Source organism: Arachis hypogaea, chromosome 11, assembly GCF_003086295.3.
Source record: "Arachis hypogaea cultivar Tifrunner chromosome 11, arahy.Tifrunner.gnm2.J5K5, whole genome shotgun sequence".
NCBI classification, from domain to species: domain Eukaryota; kingdom Viridiplantae; phylum Streptophyta; class Magnoliopsida; order Fabales; family Fabaceae; genus Arachis; species Arachis hypogaea.
The window spans coordinates 138,041,930-138,067,170 of record NC_092046.1 but is presented as its reverse complement, the minus strand read 5'-3'; the positions used below and the strand labels follow the sequence as shown (position 1 = coordinate 138,067,170).

The following is a 25,241-nucleotide window of genomic DNA, read 5'->3' as shown; positions in this document are numbered from 1 at the left end:
ACACTAACAGATCATACCATTCATTCTTTGGTGTACCAACCACATTTCTGTCAATTCATATTATTTTATTTTAATTTTGATGTCCTACATCAACTTATATTTTCTTAATTATATATTATTGTACACTGGAAGTGCATTTTGCTAATTTTTGGTATATAAATTAATATGCAGCTTGATCTATTATGTATGATTTATAAATAAAAATATATTTTTTGAATAGTCTTTAACAAACTAATTGAGATAACATAGCTCTTATTGCTGGATTTTGATTCTTGAATAACAACTTCATTTTTTTTGTTTTAGCCATTCATTAATGTAAAGAACCTTATATATTTATGCGCTTAGCTGGAGGATTGTGAGCCACACTGTACTTTCTATGAGAAAAATATATCTATATTCTTTGATGTTAGAATATTTATTGGATAATGTAGAATGCAACAATGACGAGGGATTTAAATAATTTATACAAGCATGATTCCTTTTTCATAAATTTATCAAAAAGAATAGGTCACATTTCAGATAATAAAATTATAGTATATGTTAATATAATTACAGCTAATAGCAGTTATTGCAACATTTAGGTATTTTTAAAATAGGATAAAATTAAAGAAAAATAAAAATTAGCCAATGATTAGTCAACATGCATTTTGGATGTATAGTTCTAAAAATTCAAGTGTGTAGTTTTTGGAATTTTTAGATGTGCAAACTTTACATAAATAATTGTAAACTAGTAACTATGCATAATAGAATAAAATAAAGTTATAACTAACTCAGACATAATCACATTCTGAGATGTAGTAATTCTCACTGTCCTATCATCTTAGAGTACATGAGGCAGAGAGGAGGTCCAAGGCCGTTCCGAAGCCTAGATTCATGGTTTACTCATGCAAGCTTTCTTAGCTTCGTGAAGGAGGAGTGGAGAGGTTTGGGGGAGATGCAGTTCACTGACAAGTTGAAGGCTTTGACAATCCTGTTAAGGAATTGGCATAAGACTAATTTTGGGGACATGGACAAGAAGATTACGAAGTTTGAGGAAGAAATCAAGAAGATTGATGACTTGGTAAGCAATGGCGTGTATGATGGAACGATGGAGGCTAGAAGAAAGGCGTTGGTTACTTGCTGTGAGAAGTGGTATGTCAGAAAAGAAGTCCATTGGAAACAGATGTCCCGGTCACGTCAAGCAAAGGAGATGGACAAAAATACAAGATACTTTCACAACATAGCCTCAGCAAGACGGAGGAACAATAGGATTGATACATTGATAATAGACGGTAGATGGTGAGGAACCAAGCTAGAATAAAAATTGCTATCAAGGAGTACTACAAAGATTTATATCGCCAGGAAAATTCCCCTATGCTGAGCTTCAGAGATGGTTTGGTAAGTAGGATAGAGCAGAAAGATGCTGTAAAGTTGGAGGTGATGCTGACAGCTGAGGAGATCAGGGAAGCTGTGTGGGATTGTGAGTCTTCTAAGGCACCAGGGTGCGATGGGTACAACATGAATTTTGTTAAGAGGTGTTGGGGCGAGATTGGGCCTGAATTCACGGCTGCAGTGCTGGGGTTCTTTCAGACGTCAAGGTTGCCAACAGACTCTAACATCACTTGGGTGGCGTTAGCACCAAAGTTCATAGGGGCAAAGGAGATTAAAGATCTACGACCTATCAGCATGGTAGGATGCGTTTACAAGGTTATTTCCAAGGTGCTGGTCAAGAGGATAAGACCAGTGATGCCAGCATTAGTAGGGGAAACTCAGAGTGTGTTTGTAAGGGGTAGGAAGATACATGATGGGGGCACTTATCGCATGTGAAACAGTAAATTGGCTTAAAGTGAGAAAAAAGGAGGCGGCCCTAATCAAGCTAGACTTCCAAAAGGCATATGATAGAGTCAAGTGGAGCTTTGTGGACATAGTACTGCAAAAAATGGGGTTTGGCCATAAATGGAGATCGTGGGTTATGGAGTGTGTCTCCACAGCGTCTATGTCGGTTCTGATAAATGGGTCACCTTCCAAGCCGTTCAAGATGGAAAGAGGTCTGAGACAAGGTGACCCGCTTTCTCCGTTCTTATTTGTACTGGTTGTGGATGTTTTACATCGGTTGGTGGGAGAGGCAGTCAGGAGTGGGCGGATATCACCTTTGTTGATCGGTAGGGATAGTGTAGCTCTGTCACATCTTTAGTTTGCTGATGATACGATTCTGTTTTGCCCACCAGAGGAGGACACTATCAAGAATTACAAGCGGCTATTGAGATGCTTTGAGTTGATGTCAGGTCTCAGTATTAATTTTGACAAGTCGAGCTTGATTCCGATAAACTGTGAAGAACAATGGATCCAGAATATGTGCCAGTTGCTGGGGTGTAAAGGTGAGACCCTTCCAGTTAAATACTTGGGTATCCCCTTACGAGGAAATCCGAGGTTAGTGAAGACCTGGAAGCCTATAATAGACAAAGTCGAGGAGAAGCTCAGTCTGTGAAAAGCTAAACTTTTGAATAAGGCTGGGAAGTTGGTTCTGATAAAATCAGTCTTAAATAGTCTGCCTGTGTACTATTTGAGTTTGTTCAAGCTGCTGAAAGCTGTTGCTGAGAAATTGATTTCACCGCAAAGGAGGTTCTTGTGGAGTAAGGATGATGGTAGTAATGGAATGGCATTAGTCAAATGGGAAGTGGTGCAGGCCCCGAAAAAACTAGGCGGGTTGGGAGTTGGGGATGCTATGGTTTGTAACACCGCTATGTTGTTTAAGTGGTGGTGGAGGTTTGCTAAGGAGGATTGCCCATTGTGGAAGAAGGTGGTTTGCTCCTGCTATAATCTGAACCCCTATGAGATGCTGTCAACTCAAGTGTTACCTATTAGAGGAGGACCGTGGAAGGATATCTGCCATCTATATATAGTGAATGACCATATAAAGGATAAGATGATTACAGGCTTGTCTATGGAGGTTGGTGATGGGCGCCGTACGCGGTTTTGGGAGGATATTTGGTTGCTTGGTGGGCCTCTAAAAGAGCGGTTTCCCAGGCTTTTCTCTGTTTCAAACCAACGTGGATCTGTTATAGGGGATTGTGGGTTTTGGGACGGGTTAGAATGGATTTGGAACTTCTAATGGAGGAGAGAGCTCTTTCAATGGGAGTTGGGCCTACTGGGTCAATTACATGAGACATTGAGACCTGTGTAACTAGTAGTTAACAGAGAGGATAAGGTAGTATGGAAATATGAGAGACAAGGAATTTATACAACTAACTCATTTGTTCAGGTTTTGCAGGAAGCGATACTCCCGGAGGAGGTGACAAGCTACAGCTTTACAAAGACCATCTGGAAAGGGTTAGTTCCCCCTAGAGTAGAACTATTTGCTTGGTTTGTCCTACTGGGTAGGGTGAATACAAAGGAACGGTTAAGCCGGTTGGGGATCATTAATCAGGACAACAACGTCTGTGTTCTATGTAATAAGTATGCGGAGCACGTGCACCACTTGTTTCTATGCTATGATTTTACTTGACAGGTGTGGAGTGCTTGGTTAGCGATGATTGGACAACAATGGTCTGTTGCAGGGTCAATGAGGGAACATTTTTTGAGTTGGACAGAGGGACCAAGAAGGAGAGAGGATAGAGAGCAACGACTGAGATGCTTCTGTGCGATCGTTTAGAATATCTGGCTAGAGAGAAATAGAAAGATCTTCCAGAATAAAAGCAAAGGTGTTGAAGATATCACTCACATGACTGTGTTGAGCCACAAAGAGTGGAGTTGTGTAGATCCCTTTAGTTGTTGATGGCAATGCCGGAAATGACAAGAAGCTTCTTTTATTGGTACTATGTTTATTTTATTTGATTGTTAGCTTCTATTTGACTGCTCCACTGTATTGTGTTGAGCTCTTTCTTTTCAAAAAAAAAAATCGCTGCATGTTTATTTTTGACCTGGTAATAGTAGGAAAGCATAAATTGCTCAGAGCCTTTGAACAAAATTACACAGATCTCATGTAAACCAAAATAAGAGCACACCACGTGTATTAACTAGTTGATTCTAGCTACTAGCTAGGTCTGGCTGTATTAATAAGAGTCAATTACACAGTATAACAAAATGATCATAATTCATAAGGTCACGCATGAGACAATTAACATAGGCTATTAAATGCACAACATACAAGCTTAAGTGAATCTTTATGAAGCATAAAGTTTTAGTGCTAAATTTTTATTTTGTTTTTAATATTTGCATTTTTTTTATTTCAAACATCTTATTTTATTTAATTTTAGTTTTGTTAAAATTAATTTTTTCCCAACATATTCATTTTTCTATTATTATTTTCTTTTAAATAACAGCAACAATCATAATTATAGGAACCATAATGGTAATTAGTGTTTAATAGTAAAAATAATAGAAGAATAATAAAAGAAAAAATAATATTCTGAAAAAAGATTTAAAGAATAAAAAATGTTTGAAAAAATATTTAATTTTGATTAAAATATAAAAATATGGCAATAAAATCTAGAAACAAAATAAAACTTAACCCAAAACTAACAAAAGGACAACAAAGAATAGTTTACCCATAAATTAATTCAAATAGGGAATTTGCTGGATTTCAGATTTTCTGACATCATGAGTTAATTTTATTGATGGTTAATTTATTAATTTGTTGAATGCTGGTGCGATTCTGAATTCAATTTAATTTGCATTCTGAGTTTGGAATTGGATTCAATTTAGTTTTTATTGCTTATGTGTTAAAAAAGTGCCGTTATTCTTTAGAATAAACGGTACCTGAAACCTGCAGTGCGATGAGTGAATCCATGTTTATGGCTGCTGTGTTAAACTGTCCCAAAACCTCCTTCAAAATCAACCCCACACCCGCTCTTCCGCCTCCCCCAACCTCCTCCACACTCACTTTCAAACCAAACAACAACATCCCCACACTCTCCGTCGCTGCACAACCACAACAACAAGAACACACCGCTCTGCTCGACACTCTTCTCAACAGCACACGCAAGAACAAGTGTTCCAATCCATCAGAACCACCTCCCCCTTCAACTACCTCTTCGAAACAAATCTTCACCATACAATTCCCGCCCTCACCTCCAAAACCAGGGAAACGGTACATATTTCTCTCTTTAATCCCTCTCCAATTTATCTACTCATTAATACAAAAGAATGGAAGTCGAGATTTCTGGTAAAATTGCAACAGTAATATAAAAGCACATAACATTGTACTAAAAAAATCATTTAAAAAATTGATGAATTTGGTTACCTATGGTCTTATGACAGAGTGCATTTGATAGAGTCCTTGCCTCAATTCCCTTCAAGGGACAGGTTTTGTGTTATTATTCTCTATTCTTGTACTCTGTATGAACTGTTTACTTGGTGCTTAACTAGACAAGCTTGTGATGATTTGAGAGAACCCAATATATAACTGCTAATGCCGTTGTGTCCACTCCTGATCCTAATGTTACCATAGCAAAGAAATGTTATGTTTTTCCCGTTGAGTTTGTTGGTGAGTGTTTTGTTAATTGGTATTTCGGATTGGTGCTTGCAAACACATTTTATCAAATGATTTCAATCGCTATGAATTGGCATATATATTTGGTATAGGTTATGGAGGACGAGTTAGTTTGCTAGAAATGATAGCTTGAAAAGTACGATAAAAATAGAATTTCCCGGAGCAACTGGGATAAAAGTAAATATTGCAATTATCATTAAGTGCTCTAAGTTTATTCATACTACCCAAACTTCAACATGCTATGCTTATTCTTTATCATATTGTTCTCAATTTTATCAAAATATTTTCTTTACAAAAGCAGAGACGAGGATTATAGAAACTGTTTGTTGCCACCTTATTACTTCTGTAGCTAGAGGGTTTATGACCGGAAGTACTATACTTCATTATGGACAGTCTACAATAAAGGCATCTGGAACTATTGTGGCAATGTCCTCCCGGATGGTGAGGTCCTTATATTTTTTGTTTTGCATTCTTACAATTTTTTGTCTCTTTATTTAATAGGCTATAATGTTATATAACACATCACAGTTTTGGTAAAAAACCAAAAGCTGGCTGATGAGGTATTATTCCTTGTACTCTCATCTGCATCTATCTTTTCAGTACAATTGAAGTTACAGTAAAAGACTAGATTTAGAAACCCAAGGAATGAATAGACAGATCAAATAATATTGCAGGAATAAGAAACAATAGGCAAATCTATCTTATTATGTTGTTTTTTTCTTTTTTTTTTAAGGCAGCGTCAATGTTTTTCTTCTTCAGGTGGATAATATTATTTTCTTAAGAGCCTAGTTCATATCATACTGTACAGTTGCTTCTTGATACTAGCGAGGATATGATTAATGATGGATAATGTTTTTACTATTTTTTAATAGTTTTCTTTTATCTAGCTTTCTCAATTCTTTTTATAATCAATTTCCCTTGTAGATTATAGAAAGGGAGTTAATGACAAGAGTTGATTATGAGGAAGTCAACAGAAAAGTTTTAAGTCTGTTTAAATACGGTAAGGTAATTAAGCATTTTATCATGTCATTTATAAATTTTGTGAAATAAAAAAAGTAATGATATGTCTTCTCAATGTATCCCAAGACGGTAACGACACACTCTCAGTGTATGTGCTATCTGTTATTTGGATTATAGAGATGAATAGATGGTGTAGACTTATTTTTTAGAATTGTCGGTCTGTTGCACTGGATCACTTCTAGTTCAATGAAAATCTCGAACTTGTCCATGTATTCTTTTCAATAATGCCTTACTGGAACAAAAGTATAAATACCTGTGATGAGCAGGAAGCTTATCGTTATTATTGTTGTGATGCAATTTGACTTTTTGACATTGGCTTGCTTTGATGAAATTCGAATTTCCCACGTGTGGCTTCAGAACATGGCTTTATATTGGTTGACACAAAGTATGAATTTGGGAAGGCAGAGGACGGTTCAATTATGTTGATTGATGAGGTTCATTGGAATCCTTGATGTTTATTAAATTCTGAAATGTACTCTGCACAATTTAAGAATATAGAATAAAAGTTTAGTTTTTGAAAATTGCAGGTGCACACTCCTGATTCAAGTAGAGGATTGCCAATTCTTATCTTGAGCGCTTTCAAAATGGTTTAGAGACTGAAAATGTTGATAAAGTGCTCTATATATATCAGTAACTTTATTTTCTATGTAGAGTGTATTATATTTTATTTTTTGCTTAAAGGTTTAGGGATATGTTATTTTATTCCGAATAAGCTAACATATCCCTAAATCTTTAAGCAAAAAATAAAATATAATGCACTCTACATAGGAAATAAAGTTATTGATACAGATAGAGCACCTTATTAACATTTTCAGGCTTCAAACCATTTTTAAAGCGTTCAAGATAAGAATTGGCAACCTAATATCTTCTAAAACGAAACTCTATTCTATATTGATAAATTGTGTGGAGTGCATTTTAGAATCTAATAAACATCAGGGATTCTAATGAACCTCATCAATCAACATAATTGAACCATCTTTTGCCTTCTCAAATTCATACTTTGTGTCAACCAATATAAGGCTATGTTCTGAAGCCACTGGAAATTCAAATTTCATCAAAGCAAGCCAATGTCAAAAGTCAAATTGCATCACAGCAAGAATAATGATAAGCTTCCCACTCATCATAGAGAAATGCAATTTATACTTTTGTTCCAGTAAAGCATTATTGAAAAGAATACACGGACAAGTTCGAGATTTTCATTGAACTAGAAGTGATCCAGTGCAACAGACCGACAATTCTGAAGAATAAGTCTACACCATCTATTCATCTCTATAATCCAAATAACAGATAGCACATACATTGAGAGTGTGTCGTTACTATCTCGGGATACATTGAGAAGGCATGCCATTACTTTTTTTCATTTCACCAAATTTATAAATGACATGATAAAATGCTTAATTACCTGACGGTATTCAAAAGACTTAAAGCTTTTCTGCTGACTTCCTCATAATCAGCTCTTGTCATTAATCCCCTTTCTATAATCTGCAAGGGAAACGGATTATAAAAAAATTGAAAAGGTTAGATAAAAGAAAACTATTAAAAAATGGTAAAAATGTTATCCATCATTAATCATATCCTCACTAGTATCAAGAAGCAATTGTACTGTATGATATGAACTAGGCTCTTAAGAAAATAATATTATCCAGAAAAACATTGACGCTGCCTTAAAAAAAGACGAAGAAAAAACAGCATAATAAGATAAATCTGCTTATTGTTTCTTATTCTTGCAACATTATTTGATCTGCCTATTCATTTCTTGGGTCTCTAAATCTAGTCCTCCACTATAACTTCAAATGTATTAAAAAGATAGATGCAGATGAGAGTACAAGGAATAATACCTCATCTGGAAGTACAGGAACATCATGATCTGCAACTTTGGTTGTAGGCGTGAATATATTTTCAACTAGCTTTTGGTTTTTTACCAAACTTGTTATGTGTTGTATAACAATATAGCCTATAAAATAAAGAGACAAACAATTATAAGAAAGCAAAACAAAAAATATAGGGACCTCACTATCGGGAGGACATTGCCACAATAGTTCCGAATGCCTTTATTATAGACTGTCCATAGTGAAGTATTAGTCCTTCCGGTCACAAACCCTCTAGCTACAAACCAGCCGTAATAAGGTGTCAACAAATAGTTTCTAGAATCTTCATCTACACTTTTGTAAAGAAAATATTTTGATAATATTGACGGCAACATGAATAAAGAATGAGCATGGCATGTTGAAATTTGGGTAGCATGAATAAACTTAGAGCACTTAATGATAATTGCAATGTTTACTTTTATCCCAGTTCCGAGAAAAATAATCTATTTCTATCATACTTTTCAAGCTATCATTTCCAGCAAACTAACTCCTCCTCCACAACCTATACCAAACATATATGCCAATTCATAGCCATTGAAATCATTTGATAAAATGTGTATGCAAGCACCAATCCGAAATACCAATTAACAAAACACTCACCAACAAACTCAACAGAAAAATAGAACATTTCTTTGCTATGATAACATTAGGATCAGGAATGGACACAACGGAATTAGCATTTATATGTTAGGTTCTCTCAAACCAACACAAGCTTGTCTGGTTAAGCACCTACAAGTGGGAATAAAGAACATTGAGTGTGATCCATGATGAACCAAGTAAACAGTTCATACAGAGAACAAGGATAGAGAATAAGAACACAAAACATGTCCCTTGAAGGGAATTGAGGCAAGGACTCTATCAACGTAACTAGAACAAGGTACTCTCCATTATCATATGTCTCTAACTTGTGCCATAAGACCACAAATAAGCAAATTCATTAATTTTTTAGATGATTTTTTTTAGTCAATATTTTCTGCTTTTATATTACTGTTGCAATTTTACCAGAAATCTCGACTTCCATTCATTTGTATTAATGAGTAGATAAATTGGAGAGGGATCAAAGAGGGAAATATGCACCTTTTCCCTGGTTTTGGAGGTAAGGACTGGAACTGTATGGTGAAGTTTTGTTTCGGAGAGGCAGTTGAAGGGGGAGGTGGTTCTAATGGATTGGAGCACTTGATTCTTGCGTGTGCTGTTGAGAAGAGTGTCAAGTAGAGCGGCGTGTTTTTGTGGTTGTACGGTGGCGGAGAATGTGGGGAAGTTGTTGTTTGGTTTGAAAGTGAGTGCGGTGGAGGTTGGGGCAGGCGGAAAAGCGGGTGTGAGGTTGAGTTTGAAGGGGGGTTTTGGGAGGGTTTAACGCAGCAGCCATAAACATGGATTCACTCATCGCATTGCAAACTTTTTAGGAGTATTGACCTACTTTCCAAGGTTGCAAGAACCAAACCGGTTATTGAACTGATCGAGTGATAGGTTCAATGGTTCAACTGGGATCGAACCGTGATTGAACCGATTTGCTTAAATATACAATAAAATTATTAAAAATTCAATATATAATTTCATTTATTCAAATTTAATAATTTCTAAACTAATTTCAAAATGTCCGTAATTTATCATTAAAAGTTCACAAAATAAATCTTTTTAATTAATTTCTAAGTTTCAATCAAGTAATAAACAATAACTTCTAATAATCTAGTAATCAATAACTTTTAATAAGAGTATCATTTCCATCTCACATAAAAGAACAGAACAGTAAAAATCCTCTAACCAAGAATCATACATTCGTAACACAAAACAAAGTTCAATTCAATCACAAATTCTTAAATCTGTTGAATATAACAGAGCCAAAGCATATAATCATATTTAGTTTTTGGGATTCTAATCCATTAATCAGCAACATGGTTCTGACTTCTAAATCCAAACTAAACAACAACAAAAACTAAATTGAATCCAATTCCAAACTCAGAATTCAAATTAAATTGAATTCAGAATCACACCAGTATTTAACAAATTAAATAAATTAACCATTAATAAAATTAACTCACGAAATCAGAAAATCAAAATCCAGCAACAATATTATTTCAGAAAATTAGCAACATTATTTCAAAAAATCAGCAACACAGAATAAGCAAAATTTAACAAAATCAGTAATTCAGAATCATTATCTCAGCAACTCAGAATCAACATTATTACAAAACAAACAAAAATATATTGAAGCAGTAGTGTTAGCCGGCGGTGATGGAGGAAAGGAAGTGGCGGCGACGGAGGAATGAGAAGTGACGGCGACGGATTTGAGCTCGAACAGAGAGAGCGAGAGAGAGCTCGAAGAAGGACATTGAGCTCGGACAGAGAGTGAGAGAGAACGGTGAGACCTCAACACAGAGAGAGAGAGCACAATGAGACCTCAACGCCATGAGCTCAACACGGAGTCGCAGACCTTCGTGCGACGGCGACGAGACTACAAGAAAAATACCCATTCAGCCACATTTTTTTAAGCTACATTTGAAAAGCGTAGCCTATTTATAGAATAGGCTACGCTTTTCTCCGTGTTACCTTTTTATAAGAGAAAAGGAAACACAATTGTGGCATCGTTTAAAAAGTGTAGCCTTAGGTATTATAGAAATCACTTATAAGGCGTAGCCGTATGATGATATCTTTGGGTGCACTTTTCGTATCAAAGAGAGCGCTTTTAGAGAATAACTTATTTGTTAAGTTTTGGGTGCACTTCAAAAGTGATGCCTAATGTATCTAGGGGATGTGATTTGATACTCCAAAGTTGTTTGGAGTTTTAGTGCTCTTTAATTAAAAGTAAGAGAAAAAACTTGTTTGGAGTTTTAGTGCTCCTTAATTAAGAAGAGAGAGAAGAATCATCATTTTTTTCCCAAAGATAGTATGTTATATTTCATTAATTATTGAAAAATGAAATACAAAGATGTCCAAAGGCAGGACAGCATAATAAAAGGTGAGGATTTCCCAAAAACACTACACTGAAGGCATTCATCCAACGGTGCGTGGTCGAAAAACGAAGAAAAATCTTAAAGAAGAAAGAATGATAAATCAAATTGAATGCAACTAAGAGCTTGCCTCATGGAGATGATGACCTAAACTGGGAGTTCTTTGGACATAGCTTGCTAGAATGGCAGACGGCATAGAAATAGAACCTTCAAAAATCAACTGGTTGCAAGCTTTCCAGCAGTTCCAGCAAATGATGGCAAGTAATTGAGGATTACGGTCAGCATTCTTCAACGAGTTAAGTATCTCTGTTGATGCAGTCCACCATGTCCAAAAGTCGTTAGGACTCTGAGGGAGAAGACAGTCACGAAGATAACTCTGAGACCATACGTCTTTAATTCTAGAGCAATCGATCAAACAATGAGTGACTGTTTCCATTGCTTCATGACAGCAGGGCATATTGGTGATATAGATGAGATGTGGTGATGAATCTGAGCAAGCACCGGAAGTCGGCCATGGAGAGCTTTCCAGATAAATAGCTTAATTTTGTGAGGCAAGTTCAACTTCCATAGATCAATCCACGGCTTTTTTTGCTGCATATAATTAGGGCAAAGCTCCAGAGGCGGATGGTAAAATAAATAGCCAATTCTGTAACCTGAAGCTGTATCATATTGCTTGGATTTGTTCAAATTCCATTGCAATTTGTCCCTGCTCTGCTGAATTTTAACTGACAAAATCCTGTTTGCAACGTCTTGGGAAAATAAGCAATAAATTATTAAATTCTATTTGGGTTAAATTTTTTGTTTTAATTTAAATTTATTTTATTTTTAGATTGACATTAAATTATTATAAAATTATGATAAAAATAAAAATTTAAAAGAATTAAAAGGACATAATACTCTTATTATTCTAAATTTTTTTTATTTAAACAAGCATATTCGTATTATTTTTTTAAAGCGGTTAAATATGATTTTTAAATATCTCAACAAAAGAGATAGATATATGTAATCTTTCAAATTAATAATACTAGAGTGTATATATAAGTACATAATATCTGAAAAGATTAATAAATCTTACCTAAAAAATATAGTTAGAGATATTTTTTACTTAAGATAATAAAAATAATACGAATAGAAAATGACGAAGGATATGTAACGTTAAACAAGACACCGGTGACGGTAGTGCAACGGTGATAGATTTGGTTAGAAGTGAGATTTAAGAAAGAGAGCTACGAGGTAAAATAAATATAAAGGATTTTTTAATTTAAAGCAGAAGAGGTAAAATAAATATAAAAAAATAATGAAAATTTTAACTGCAAAAAACTAATTTGAAAATAAAAATATATGGAGTATTGATTTATTAAATAATTAAAAACTTTATACACGGTTGATTCACCAAACTATTAGGAAGTATTGTAAACATAATCGTATTAAAAATAATATGAGTATATTAATTTTTTAATTTATAATTAATGATTTTATATAGTTATTTTTTTAAATCGAATAAATATAATTAATCATATGAATATAATAATATGAATACGTTTATTTTTATTAAATTAAATTAAGTTATTAATGAAATTATATTTATTTAACCTTTAATTTAAAATTTTTATAATTTAAAATTTTAAATTATGTGAATAAAATTAGATTAAATAAAAATTAAAATATACCAGTATGATTTAGATCGTACTGGAATGAGTTTATGAAATTCTAAAACAAAATAAATCTTAAAAGATAAAAATAAAAAAATTGTTATGAAAAACAATAATTTTTTATTTTATTTCAATAAAAAAATTAACACTAATAAAACACTAATTAAGAAAAAATGTTGCTTAATAAGTAAAGATGGAAGATTAATATTTTATTATTATTTTATAATTTTTATTTAAAAGTATAATTTTATGTTAGTGTTAATTTTTTAAATATTAACTTTAAAAAGTATAATTTGTTGGCATTAATTGTTTGATGATGTTATCAATATATAATAAAGACTCTATTAATAGAATACTTGTTAAAAAATTGTGCCAACATATATTACAATATTGATAATATAAAAAAATTTTAAAACTCCAAACATGAGGGAGTATTCTAACATCCACCTCTATCTAGAAGCAAAAACTTGACACTTCGGTAAATTTTTTTCCTCTTTTTACCTGAAAGCACACTCAACTCACACTCGGTGAAATTTTTTTCGTTTCCCTCCAAAGCTCATCACTCACCTCCAAAGCCCGAAGAAAACACTTTCAAAGAGCTCACCTACGCTAAGATCGAAAACCCTCTCGCTATCGCCATTGACCGTCTTCGCCCCCCACTCACCACATCGCTGCACGCACTCACCACATCGCTGCACACACTCACCACTCGACCGTCGCTCCTTCTCGACCCTCCTGCACTGATCGTTGCTGCGCCGCCCTCACCATCGTCGATCTCTGCGCTTCTCATCGTCCTCTCTGTGCTCACGTCGTTGATTAGGTATGTATTAATTTCTATTTGGTTCTGAAATTTGACGGGGTTTAGGGTTCCGATTTTAGAAACCGGTTTCTGCTCGGTAATCACAAACACAACAACTATGCTCTTATTTGTTTCTTATATTTCAATTAGAATGTTGAAATTTGAGAGTAAACCAAGTTGATGCATGAGCCAGATACGCTTGGAGCTGAACCCCTCGAAGAAGAGTTAGGTGTGACACTTCCAAAGGATGCATTCGAACTGATTTTTGTTTTTATCCAAGAGTGGTAAGTGGTGTCTGCTCTCTGCTGCATTACTTTAGTTTTGTCTCCGTATTGATTCTGTTTTTATTTTTTATTTTTTTAAGTTGATACGTTTATAAGCATGATTAGGATGATTAAGATAATGAAACTTTGCCTCCTTTTGTTTGCCTATTTTTGCCATTGTTTTTAGGTAAAACTGCAAGCATTATATAAAATTAAAATGAGGCGTCATTTGTGTTACTGTCGTGAAAGCATATCAGCTGAATATGAAAACAGGAAAAAAACCTAAGAATTCTCTTTATCTTCTAATTAAAGACTTAAATAAGCATCATCTCTAATGATATCTCTTAGGATCAATTAGTCGGAATAGTAAAAAGATTTCACTCCCTATCTAATATTTGAAGATGTTGGTAATAGGTCTTAGCTAAGATCACCATTACACACAGATAGATCATAGATGCTTTGAATTTTAGTGATAATAGCCAATTAAAATGTGTCAAAAAAATAACAGCAAATGGGAAAAAGGGAAAAACTTGGTCCTAGAATGTATAATACTGTTATTTGATGAAGCACAGTGGAAATAGGAGTTTTATTAACCAAGTTTTGAGTTACATATGGATAAAAACAGCTGTATAAATTCTTATGTAGCTTCTCATTCTTGTTGCAATTAAACGGCCATTCCTTAGAAAAAGAATTGTAATGTGTTATTATTTAATTACGCATCCAGTGAAAATAATAATTGTGCAGAAATTTCGTTAAAATTAAAGGGTTACTATAAAACTAATGAGAGTGAATGAATAAAGTAGGAAGAATTGGACGGAAATATTTATCTGTGCTGCTGCGGTCTCCAGCCTGTTATCCGCTCTCCTAAAATTATTTGATTCTGAGTACTCAGCCCCCTACTAATTAATAACATGGTAGGGTAGGGTTCCACTGTAACTTTCCTCTTATTTCCCCCTGTATTGTCGTTTCTTTTAAATACTATATATAGTTAGTTAGTCCTTTATGGAAGACATGCATAACTTCCTCCAAAGCTTCCAGAAATTTGATTCCTTGCCTACTACTACTACTATAGTACTAATTGTCAAGCATTTTTTGTGTTTTTGTTAATTTCTTTTTCTCCAAAGCGAATTCAATGCAGCTGCCACTAAGCTGCAGAAGGTTTATAAGAGTTACCATACCAGAAGATACTGGGCAGATTGTGCTGTGGTGGTGGAGGAACTATGGTTAGTTTTTCATGAAAACATGCCTTTTTTTTGTTGGTGCGCGCTAGGTGTTTGATTAAATTTCTATCTTATACATGTAAATAATTGAATGTTTTTGAATGATGAAGGTGGAAGGCATTGGATTTTGCTGCTCTTAAAAGGAGTTCAGTTTCATTCTTTGATGTGGAGAAACAAGAATCTGCTGTGTCAAGGTGGGCAAGGGCAAGAACAAGAGCAGCTAAGGTATGTTTTTTTTCAATTCATCATGATTAAATTCCAATATAAAAACCAGGCTGCAGCTAACCCAACCAACAACACTAACTTCATCTAGTTCTCTTCTTAATCTTAATTAATTTGATGTGATGTTTGAGAAGTGCATCGAGATTGCTCAGAAGTGTCTTGATGATGTACATGATGTTGTCCTTGATAGTTATTCAGATGATTGTTACTAAGAAAGTTTAGGAAAATTTTCTTTTGGCATGCATCAACTTCAGCTTGCTCTTTATTTTTGTTATGCCTCTGTTTTGTTAATAGTTTAAGGATCAAGAAAGACATGATATTAATGTATTAACAACTGGTACCTAACATGGAACAAAACAGCAAAACAGAATGGAAGAGTGAATCAAGATGATCTCACTCAATTTACTGATATAGATGAAAGGTAATTCAAGAAAGAAAAGATAAAGGCTGTGATGGTATCCAAATTGTTGTGGTTCTTTTTTTATTTTTATAATTGTGAATTAGTTTAGTCATTTTCACATCCACTACAACAAAAGATAAAGTGATCTGACTTTTTAACTTGCTTCTAACTTTATACCCGTGTCAAATGGGAAGCAGCCCAGTATTTCTTTCTACACTCCATGTGATGGAATCTATCTTTCTAGCTAGAACGAGTTCTTATGGATTTTGTGCTGGAGTTGTAGATTTTCTATTCTTGATATTAGGTTTCTTTGTTTTCTCTTTTCAATTAGGATATTGTGAAAAGCTTATTTTTGGTTTTATAATGTAACTGTTTAGGATGCTGGTTTCAATCGTAATCATTCCAGTGAAGTTTCTTCTCCAGTTGTTGGGCACCTTCCAGGTTATATGGACTATCGAGTAGGAATGAGACCACAGATCCCTGTTGAGAGAAAATGGGCCCTCGGGCTTCAGGTGCAGTGTTTTACTTGGCTATTTAGTAGTATTTACACAACTGGATTCAATGATACGCAGTTTCTATTTCGCTTGTTTTATTCAGTTGATGCCATCAATAAATAATGAATTAATGATGATTTCTTGCTGTTAGAGGAAATAATAATTTTATAAATGTCTGTGATTGTCTAACTGGTTCCAGATCTCTGGTTAGTTTAGTGAATTAGAATTATTGATTAAATGTGTTCATTATATAATTCATTGCTTGTTGTCTTTATCGTGTTTAGTTGTTGTCATCAGACGATTGACGGGTTATCTGATATGCAACCTCTTAATGCACATTGCTTAGGTTTTTCAATGCATATAGAATTTGGTTTTGTCAAATTCAGAAAAGTTTCTGGTGACATTCTAAATTATTGGTAATGTCCTAACCTACTACAGCATTTAAGTCTTGACTATTAATTGTAGTACTACACTGAGTTATTAACCTTGATCCTATCACACTCCTCAATGTTGTTGCCGTAACTTTGCCTTTCTTTCTTTGATTTTCACATATGAATAGTATGTTAATATTGTTTAGCTTTGAAGATTGAAACTCTGAGCGATTCCTAATTTTGTTTGTATCACTGCTGCAGGCCATGCAATTGCTGCAGGTGCAATTGTCTTCCCTCCATCAATCAAAATGGAGGAGGAGGATCTGTTTCAGTTTCTCTTGTCTTCAATCAAAATGCGTGCTGCCAAGATAGAGACGACTTCGGAATCTGCTGCATTCTTCCAAAATTCTGCACTTGTTCTTGCCCCAGTTATCCCAGTGTACTCTCTTGTTACTGTTGTGCAAAGTCCTTTCGGAGAAGTGCTTTCTGCTGTTTCTGTTGTTAGTATTTCAAATTATATTATATTGCTTGCTCAATTTGCAATTCTGATATAGTTAGAGTATAAATAATTATGATTGCTAAAATTTAGTGCTCATTTATTTTAATGCCTTTGTCAAGTTTGTGAATCTTGCTGATTAGTAACTGTCTTTTGCTTCACTCCTTATCATGCTTTCAAATTAAAGAATCAAGTTGCATAGGCTTTTATTTTATTTTCTCTATTTTCAGTTTCTATTTGATGCAAAAGTGCATGGTGTTGCTCTGTATTTGTACAACATTTGTTTTCTGCAATTGATTTTACACTGCCATGTTCCTAGAATTCATGACTTTGATTTAAGAACCCTTGTGGTTTGGTATAAAATGGCACATTTCTTTATGTTAAGTGTCCTTTTATTTTGTTTTCAGCTAGATAGCAATGAGTATATTTGGTGGAAGGCTAATGCTAGAGAGACAAAGGAAGAACTAATTGATAGAGAGCGTAAGTTCCTCGATTAGTTTATTGATAGAGAGCGTAAGTTCCTCGATTAGTTTATTTCTGTTTACGAAGACTTTTGTTGCTAATTGTTTACAATTATATAAACAGCAGTGTATTATAGATGTGCTAAGGAATAACTCTATTCATTTTGTAGAAGCTAATTTAATTTTACTTTTTTATTTTATTTTAATATGAGATGTATGAATATTCAAAATTATAATCATTCCAATATTTTTGGTTCATTATAAATATATTTGTTTAAGCATAATTTTTATTATTTGAAGAATATTATATAGTATTATTATGTATTTATTTTTATTTTATATTTGACTAATTTAATTAAAAATGCACAATTATATATATAATCATATTACTAAATATTAGATTATAGAAAAAAATTATTAGAAAATATATATATATATATATATATATATATATATATATATATATATATACAGAAAATAAAAAAAAAACAATAAAGGATCTAAGGATTAAAGAGTGAGACAACACAAAAACATTTGTTTATATAGTATTTTTCTTAAGTTATATGACTAGCACTAAGATTTATTCATATATCTTATAACAGTTTTATTTTAATAAATCCTTCACCCGAGGAGAAGGGTTCGGCGATGGCTGAATATCGAAGAGGGTTTAGGGTTGGATTTTTGAGTTCTTTACTTCTTTTCTAGTTTTCAGAGCGAGAAAGGGCCAAAAGGTATCAAAGAGGGGATTTTGATTTCTGAATGTTTTTTTTAAGGAAAAATAAAATGATAGCGATTGGAGGACTTTGGTTCTAGACCGGTAACACTCCAAAAATCGGGTTGGTCTAAGAAGAAAGAAAGATCCAGAGCAATGTGACATAAGCTAATGAAATATTCATCATTCATTGTTCAGTAACAATGTGGGCCAAAGACATCGGTTTGGTTGACAAGTATACAAGTTAAATACATGGTGCAATTGGCAAAGATCAAGCATGATTTCTATGAGTTAAATGTTCATCCGTCTTTTGGTTTTAAGCTTTATTTATATAATTTTTTTTATTTAAAAAAACACTTCTTGGTAGAATTTCTGCTGCTTGTAAGTTTTAAATATATCCTCAGAAAAGGGTCTATAGAATACATAATTGAATCCTATGACTTTATCAGATAATAGATAGCCAAAATGAAATGTTGAAACATATGGATTACTTCAGATGACAGCACCTCAAACTTTGATCTTGTTATAGTCTCATACAAAAAAATGTATCTGTCCAACATAATTAGTATAACGACAAGATTACACGTTGGTTTGGAGAAATAAAGCAGTAGATAGATCTATTTGAATGAAGATTAGACATGACAGACGTGCCATGCAACCAAAACCATGATTAAAGCATCTTTGTGTAAAAATTAAATGATTAATTCAAACAATTCTGATTCTCAACCAAAAAAACATAATTCTATAGGCAATTTATTTGTGTATTTATCACAAAGAAACACATATCAAGTGGAAAAAAAGAAAAAATTTTAGAGAAATACCGCCAAGACAATCGCAAACAAGATCTTCAGGAACTTCAAGAAGAGGTGAACAAGATTCATTAGTGTGATTTAAAACCTTATTAAAGCATGCAATCTAGTTAATTATAAGTATAAAATAATAATTGTTAGACCAGTCCTATACCAGTAATTAACAATTGTTAGACCAGTCCAATTTTTAGAATGTTATTGGTTTAAAACCAAAGGCCTCCAAACGCGCTTGTTTTTATTTTTTCATTAAAAAAAAAACAGATTCAGAAATCAAAATCGCACTTTCTCCCTCTGAATACTTGGAAAGAAATATAGAACTCAAAAACCCAACCCTAAACCCTCTTCGATACCCAGCGACCATCCCACTTCAGAGTTCAAATTTATCGCCGAACTCTTCTCTTCGCGTGGAGGGTGCTGTTGCCGCCGGACGAAACCGACTGTGGTGCCGACGTCGTTTGTGGAACTGTCTCTTCTCGTCGTTTCTCTTCTTTCGCCATCGCACGAAGGTCTGCAACTCTGTGTTGCGCTCGTGGTGTTGAGGTCTCATTGTGCTCTCTCTTTCTCTGCATTGAGGTCTCATCGTTTTTCTCTCTCTGTCCGAGCTCAACGTCCCTCTTCGAGCTCTCTCTGGCTCTCTCTGTCCGAGCTCAAATCCGTCGCCGTCACTTCTTATTCCTCCATCGCCGCCACTTTCCTTCCTCCCAAACCGCCGGTAAGCACTGCTGATTCTGAGTTGCTGAGATAATGATACTGAATTACTGATTTTGTTAATTTTTGCTTATTCCGAGTTGTTGATTTTTGGAAATAATGTTGTTTCTGATTTTCTGAAATAATATTGTTGCTGGATTTCTGCCTGATTTCATGAGTTAATTTTATTGATGCTTAATTATTTAATTTGTTGAATGCTGGTTGATTTTGAATTCAATTTAATTTGAATTCTGAGTTTGAAATTGGATTCAATGTAGTTTTTGTTGCTGATGTGTTTTCAGTTTAGTTTGGATTCTGAAGTCAGAACCATGTTGCTGAGAAAGTGACGGCGACGGAGGAATGAGAAAGTGACGGAGACGGATTTGAGCTCGGACAGAGAGAGCTCGAAGAGGGACGTTGAGCTCGAAGAGAGAGAACGATGATACCTCAACGCAGAGAGAGAGCAATGAGATCTCAACGCCACGAGCTCAACACGGAGTCGCAGACTTTCGTGCAACGGCAACGAGAAGAGGAACGATGAGAAGAGGGCCATTCCACAGGCGACAACGGCACCACAATCGGTTCCATCCGGCAACAGCACCCTCCACCCGAGGAGAAGGGTTTGGCGATGAGTTTGAGATGGGATGGTGGCTGGGTATCGAAGAGGGTTTAGGGTTGGGTTCTCTAATGAAATTACGAGGAGAATAACACTATTGGAAGGACACGTACGATAAAAAAGATAGCTGGATGGACAATTTCAATCCCATGCTGAGATTTCTGGATATTTTACTATCCCAGACTCGCTTATTGATCCGAGAAGCCTACCAAAGGTTCAAAGCTGAAGATTCTCGCAGGCATTGTCAAAGATTTGATTCAAGAAGTATTATGTCTCACTGTCTTAATGATTACAAGCACTGAACTCCAATGGAAGCAAGAAAGTGAACAAGAATTGGCCTTAAGAAAATCCAAGCAACGGATGCACATCCTCAAGAGCTACCTTGATGAACTCAACAATGAATCCTACTTTTCTGGTGAAGAGGAAGAGGAATCATCTTATGAGTTTACCTCTGATACCAAAAAATATCTCTATGCTACTGCTGTTGAAGTTGAGTTTTTAAGAGACTTTTTTTTATCTCCTATTTTATTCTGCTGAAAGATGACCTTAATAACCTTTAATTTTCTTTGGATTACTAGGACTTTATCTCTGGTGTAGGTGCTTTTAATTTTCATCCTTGATGACAAAAAGAGAGAAATTAAACTAATTTATGACTTATCAAATGTTTTGCTTGAATTTTGTTTTGCTTATATTATTCTTATGATGGATTATTCATTTATCTTATGGCATTAGCACACATAGACAACGAGAGCTAGCTGGTTGCATTATCAGGGAAGTTATCTTTATCCTGTCACTCTGATTCAGTTTAAAAGTGTTCGTCATCAAAGAGGAGATTGTTGAGTCAAGCATTGTCATAACTACCTTGATAATGACAAACATTTAATTTTGCCTAAATTGACTAACTTTCTATTTCATGTTTTGCAGGTTTTGATATCAGGAAATCATGATCAAGGACAAAACAACAAGCATACAATATTCCACAACATATCAAGCACAAAAAAAAAAAAAAAGATGTTGCACTTATTGTGAAGTAAAACAAGGAAGTTCTCCTCAATCAAGCCAAACGGTCTATGTCAGATTGTATGCAACGGCTGAAGGAACAAAAGAGAATATTCTTTTTAAGGAAGAAAGCAACAAATAGTTTGCATATCCAGCCAATGAAGCTCGAGTTTTCTTCTTTATTCTTGAGTGATTTATGGTAAAAATTGGACGTAGGTCTCAGTGAATAGGAGACCAAACCATGCTATATATCCTGGTGTCAACCTATCTCTCTTTCTCTCTTCTGTGTTACGAGATAAAATTAGAAATAATCTCTTGTTTTTCTAGGTTATGTATAATCTGTAAAAGTTACTATATATTGTGTTTTCTTAATTCAATTCCCCTCTCTTAAGTCACTAGAAAATTTTCAGAAATAATCTCTTTTGGAGTTTGGTGTGCGTTTGATTTTCTATTGGCCATCCCCAATATTAGATAAGGCTGGTGAAACAAAAAGAATGTGTTTGGATCATGATTCATACTAGTTTTATTAGTTTTAACCGAGAAAGACCGATCTAGTTTAGGGTAAAATCCAATTGTCTTTAGCAAACTGGTCAAAAATTGTCACAAAAAAAAAAAAAAAAACTGGTCAAAAATTAAAAATTTGGGTAACTGATTTACTGACCTAGTTTTTAATGATTAAACGATTTAAAATAATAAAATATAATTTGTTTAAGAATATATATTTATATATAAATATATTATTTTATTATATTTGATTTAGTCTTAATTAAATCTCAGTTAAACCTTAAACTTTGAAATTTTTAACTCTATTAGTTCCATGATTGGCTCAATTTTAATTTCAAAATCTTGGTTTGGATAAAACTTGTAAACCTAGATTGAGCTTTACTGGAAAAATACAATTGATGGAATTAATAATTTCTTACTTTTTCTATCATTGTAAAGATGTTGAAGTGTTAGAAATATAATATTAATATGTTAGTCGATATAAAATATTTAATATTTGACGTATATGTGCAGCATAGTAAATAAAATTTAATATTTGAATTGAAAATTTTTTATTCTCTCTTTTAAGAATTCTAATTTTCTTCGTACTAATTATCTACTCTCTAGCCTTTTATATTCGTAATATTTTTATTTGTAGAACTTTTTTTTTTATGTTACATTATCCAAAATAAGCATGTTTATTTATGAGCAGTGTTAGATATACAAGTGATATTCAACTAAGTCTAAACAATTTAGGTGTCAACATAACAAGAACTTGCTAGGTGTTAAAATAAGGATTAAAGAGTGAGACAACACAAAAACATTTGTTCATATAGTATTTTTCTTAAGTTATATGACTAGCACTAAGATTTATTCATATATCTTATAACAATTTTATTTTAATAAATCCTCCACCTGAGGAGAAGGGTTTGGCGATGAATTTGAGCTCTGAAATAGAATGGTGGCTGAATATTGAAGAGAGTTTAGGGTTGGGTTTTTGAGTTCTTTACTTCTTTTCTAGTTTTCAGAGCGAGAAAGGGCCAAAGGGTATCATTCTGAATGTTTTTTTTAAATGAAAAAATAAAAATGACGGCGTTTGGGGGACTTTGGTTCTGAACCAGTAACACTCCAAAAATCGGACTGGTCTAACAATTGTTAATTATTGGTTCGACCGGTTTGTATACCATTTTTTACCAGACAGTTTTTATCCTTACCGGACCGGTAAAAAAATCAGTTAATCCGATCAAATCGTCCAGTCTGATTTTTTAGAACCATGCTATTTTTGTCTCCAACAAATTCTAGATTAGACATTTAAATCCCCAAATAAATTTAATTAGCTTATTAATCCCCAACAATTCATTTGGTAAGTCACATTGGTTTCTAACCCATTTTGCTCCGCCAACTGTTAACAGAACTATCTTATTTATCACGGTAAGTTATCACGCATACATAAAAGACAAATTGATTTCTACGCCTATTTGTGCACAAATGACACTCTGTTTCCTTCAATATTGCTCCTATTCTCCATGATCCTAACCATTATTTTGAAACAAATTCTTTTCCCAATTTAGGTATGTGATTGGTGAACATTGCGACCCTTGAAAGCTCGTCAACTCCATGTCGCCTACGAGAAAAAAAGTGTTAGTGATGATTAAAGCATTAATTGTGTATCAAATGGAGGAAGAAATTGAAAGGCTAAAGAAGAAAACTTAAAACGTCATTGTGGAGCATATACCATTGTCATAGAGTCTAGCATACAAAGAACCCAAAAAGATCATTCTTTAGTTGTCCTTAATTCAAGGTAATAATGTTATTGATTGAATTGAACCTTTCGTTAGTTGAATTGAAGTGATATTCAAGTCTTGGAGAACCTGATATTGTTTTAATTACTTGCAGCCTTATTGGGAAAAAAATTGCACATTGTGACTTCTTCACTATCATCCTCCTTAAAACTTAAAAGTGGAGGCCTATATTTCATGAGAAATTGCAACATTAGAAAATTCCATATCTCCAGTTGTACTATTGTTTTCTTCTTCACTACTACTTAAGATCACATTATTTAAAATATAATGATCGAAAAATAAATAAAGCTCATCTCTATCCTTGTTCTCCTTCTTGTTGTCACACATTTTTTTAATCTCCTTGTCTCCATAGATAGTGTGAAATCCGGAATTCAAGGTAAATAGCTTTCGGGTTAAATCAGTATATTTGTTTGTATGCATGATAACTAATATCTTTAAAAAATTTCTTCAAATAAAAAAAATTCACCAAGTTAACATCTAGGAAAAAAAAAACTTAACACTGTCATTTATGTAATGTAGTATCTTTTTATTGTCATTCACAAAATTCTCTCCATATTAAAAAAGAGGAACCACGAGCTTAGTCATGAAAAATGGTAAATATCAATATCACAAGGTCAAACGCAGCTCATAAATAATAGTTTTTTCTTTTTTAATACTTTTAGATAGCGTTTGTTTCCTAAAACTGGGATTGAGATTGGGGACTGAGTATTGTGTTTGGTGACTAGAGATTAGAAATAAAATTTCAGTTCCGACACAAAATTTCAGTCCCTTTAATACCTCCAGAAAATTGGGACATACGGGACTAAAATTTCCGGGGACGAAGATTGAAACTTTTATAACATTTCTTTTCAAAAATATTCTCATTTAACTTTTTAAATTACAAATCTACTATTCAGCCTCTATATTTATCTTAAACTAAACATGATATTGATAACACGTTTTGAGTAAACTCAGAGAAAAGTAAAGAACTGAATATCAATTGCACTAGGTGCAGAGAATTAACGTGTTTACAAGGCCAAGTACTTCTGCATTATATGCAGAGTTGTGTACAATAATAATGTGTACTTGGCTCCGTTTGGTTAGTGGGTGGAGATAAATAAGACACAGACACAAATATACAAAATGACATAGACACAATGACACATGAAATTTGAGAACTTGTTTGGTACTCAAGGACATAACACTATATGTAATTTATGATTCTAAGAAAATGACAATGTTATCCCTACCACAAACCATCAACACCACTTTTTTACCATTATTTCAATTCAAATTACTACCATTAAAATCACCATAACCACCTCTCTACCACCATTTCAAAACAAATTATAACTATTAATAATAACAAATACAGAATAAATAAAAAATTCAGATCCAATCTAATTTAATATATAAACACAATTTTAAATCAATATTTAAATAAAAAAATAATATATGAATTAAAAA

The 25,241-nt window shown here is 33.6% G+C and overlaps 3 protein-coding genes, 2 long non-coding RNA genes and 1 pseudogene across 6 annotated transcripts; 5 read left to right on the top strand and 1 right to left on the bottom strand.

The window, feature by feature from the left end:
• Positions 1 to 829: 829 nt before the first annotated feature.
• On the top strand, positions 830 to 1,806 carry LOC140176235 (uncharacterized). The gene is made up of 2 exons (XM_072206165.1): positions 830 to 1,278; positions 1,386 to 1,806. Exons 1-2 carry the CDS (start codon positions 830 to 832, stop codon positions 1,804 to 1,806), a joined length of 870 nt encoding a protein of 289 aa, XP_072062266.1.
• A 112-nt stretch (positions 1,807 to 1,918) lies between these two features.
• LOC112721964 (uncharacterized) lies at positions 1,919 to 3,594 on the top strand. The gene is made up of 5 exons (XM_025772964.1): positions 1,919 to 2,141; positions 2,208 to 2,357; positions 2,517 to 2,929; positions 3,242 to 3,428; positions 3,488 to 3,594. The coding sequence occupies exons 1-5, from the start codon at positions 1,919 to 1,921 to the stop codon at positions 3,592 to 3,594; spliced, it is 1,080 nt and encodes a 359-aa protein (XP_025628749.1).
• Positions 3,595 to 7,267: 3,673 nt separating this feature from the next.
• Positions 7,268 to 13,751, bottom strand: LOC112721963 (phosphoribosylaminoimidazole-succinocarboxamide synthase, chloroplastic-like; annotated as a pseudogene).
• Positions 13,378 to 17,954, top strand: LOC112722907 (uncharacterized). 2 transcript variants are annotated; one of them, XM_072207535.1, is made up of 7 exons: positions 13,378 to 13,781; positions 13,911 to 14,044; positions 15,148 to 15,246; positions 15,354 to 15,468; positions 16,243 to 16,377; positions 16,992 to 17,169; positions 17,634 to 17,954. In XM_072207535.1, exons 2-6 carry the CDS (start codon positions 13,941 to 13,943, stop codon positions 17,100 to 17,102), a joined length of 564 nt encoding a protein of 187 aa, XP_072063636.1. In that variant the 5' UTR covers positions 13,378 to 13,781; positions 13,911 to 13,940; the 3' UTR covers positions 17,103 to 17,169; positions 17,634 to 17,954. The 2 variants fall into 2 exon arrangements, with proteins under 2 accessions (XP_072063636.1, XP_072063635.1); XM_072207534.1 differs by having other exon boundaries at positions 16,992 to 17,230.
• A 1,532-nt stretch (positions 17,955 to 19,486) lies between these two features.
• Positions 19,487 to 21,186, top strand: LOC112722911 (uncharacterized). Its single transcript, XR_003162953.3, has 2 exons — positions 19,487 to 19,920; positions 20,198 to 21,186. It is a non-coding gene; the product is annotated as an uncharacterized lncRNA (long non-coding RNA).
• Positions 21,187 to 21,207: 21 nt separating this feature from the next.
• LOC140176415 (uncharacterized) lies at positions 21,208 to 21,913 on the top strand. Its single transcript, XR_011867921.1, has 2 exons — positions 21,208 to 21,346; positions 21,436 to 21,913. It is a non-coding gene; the product is annotated as an uncharacterized lncRNA (long non-coding RNA).
• The last annotated feature ends 3,328 nt before the right edge of the window (positions 21,914 to 25,241 follow it).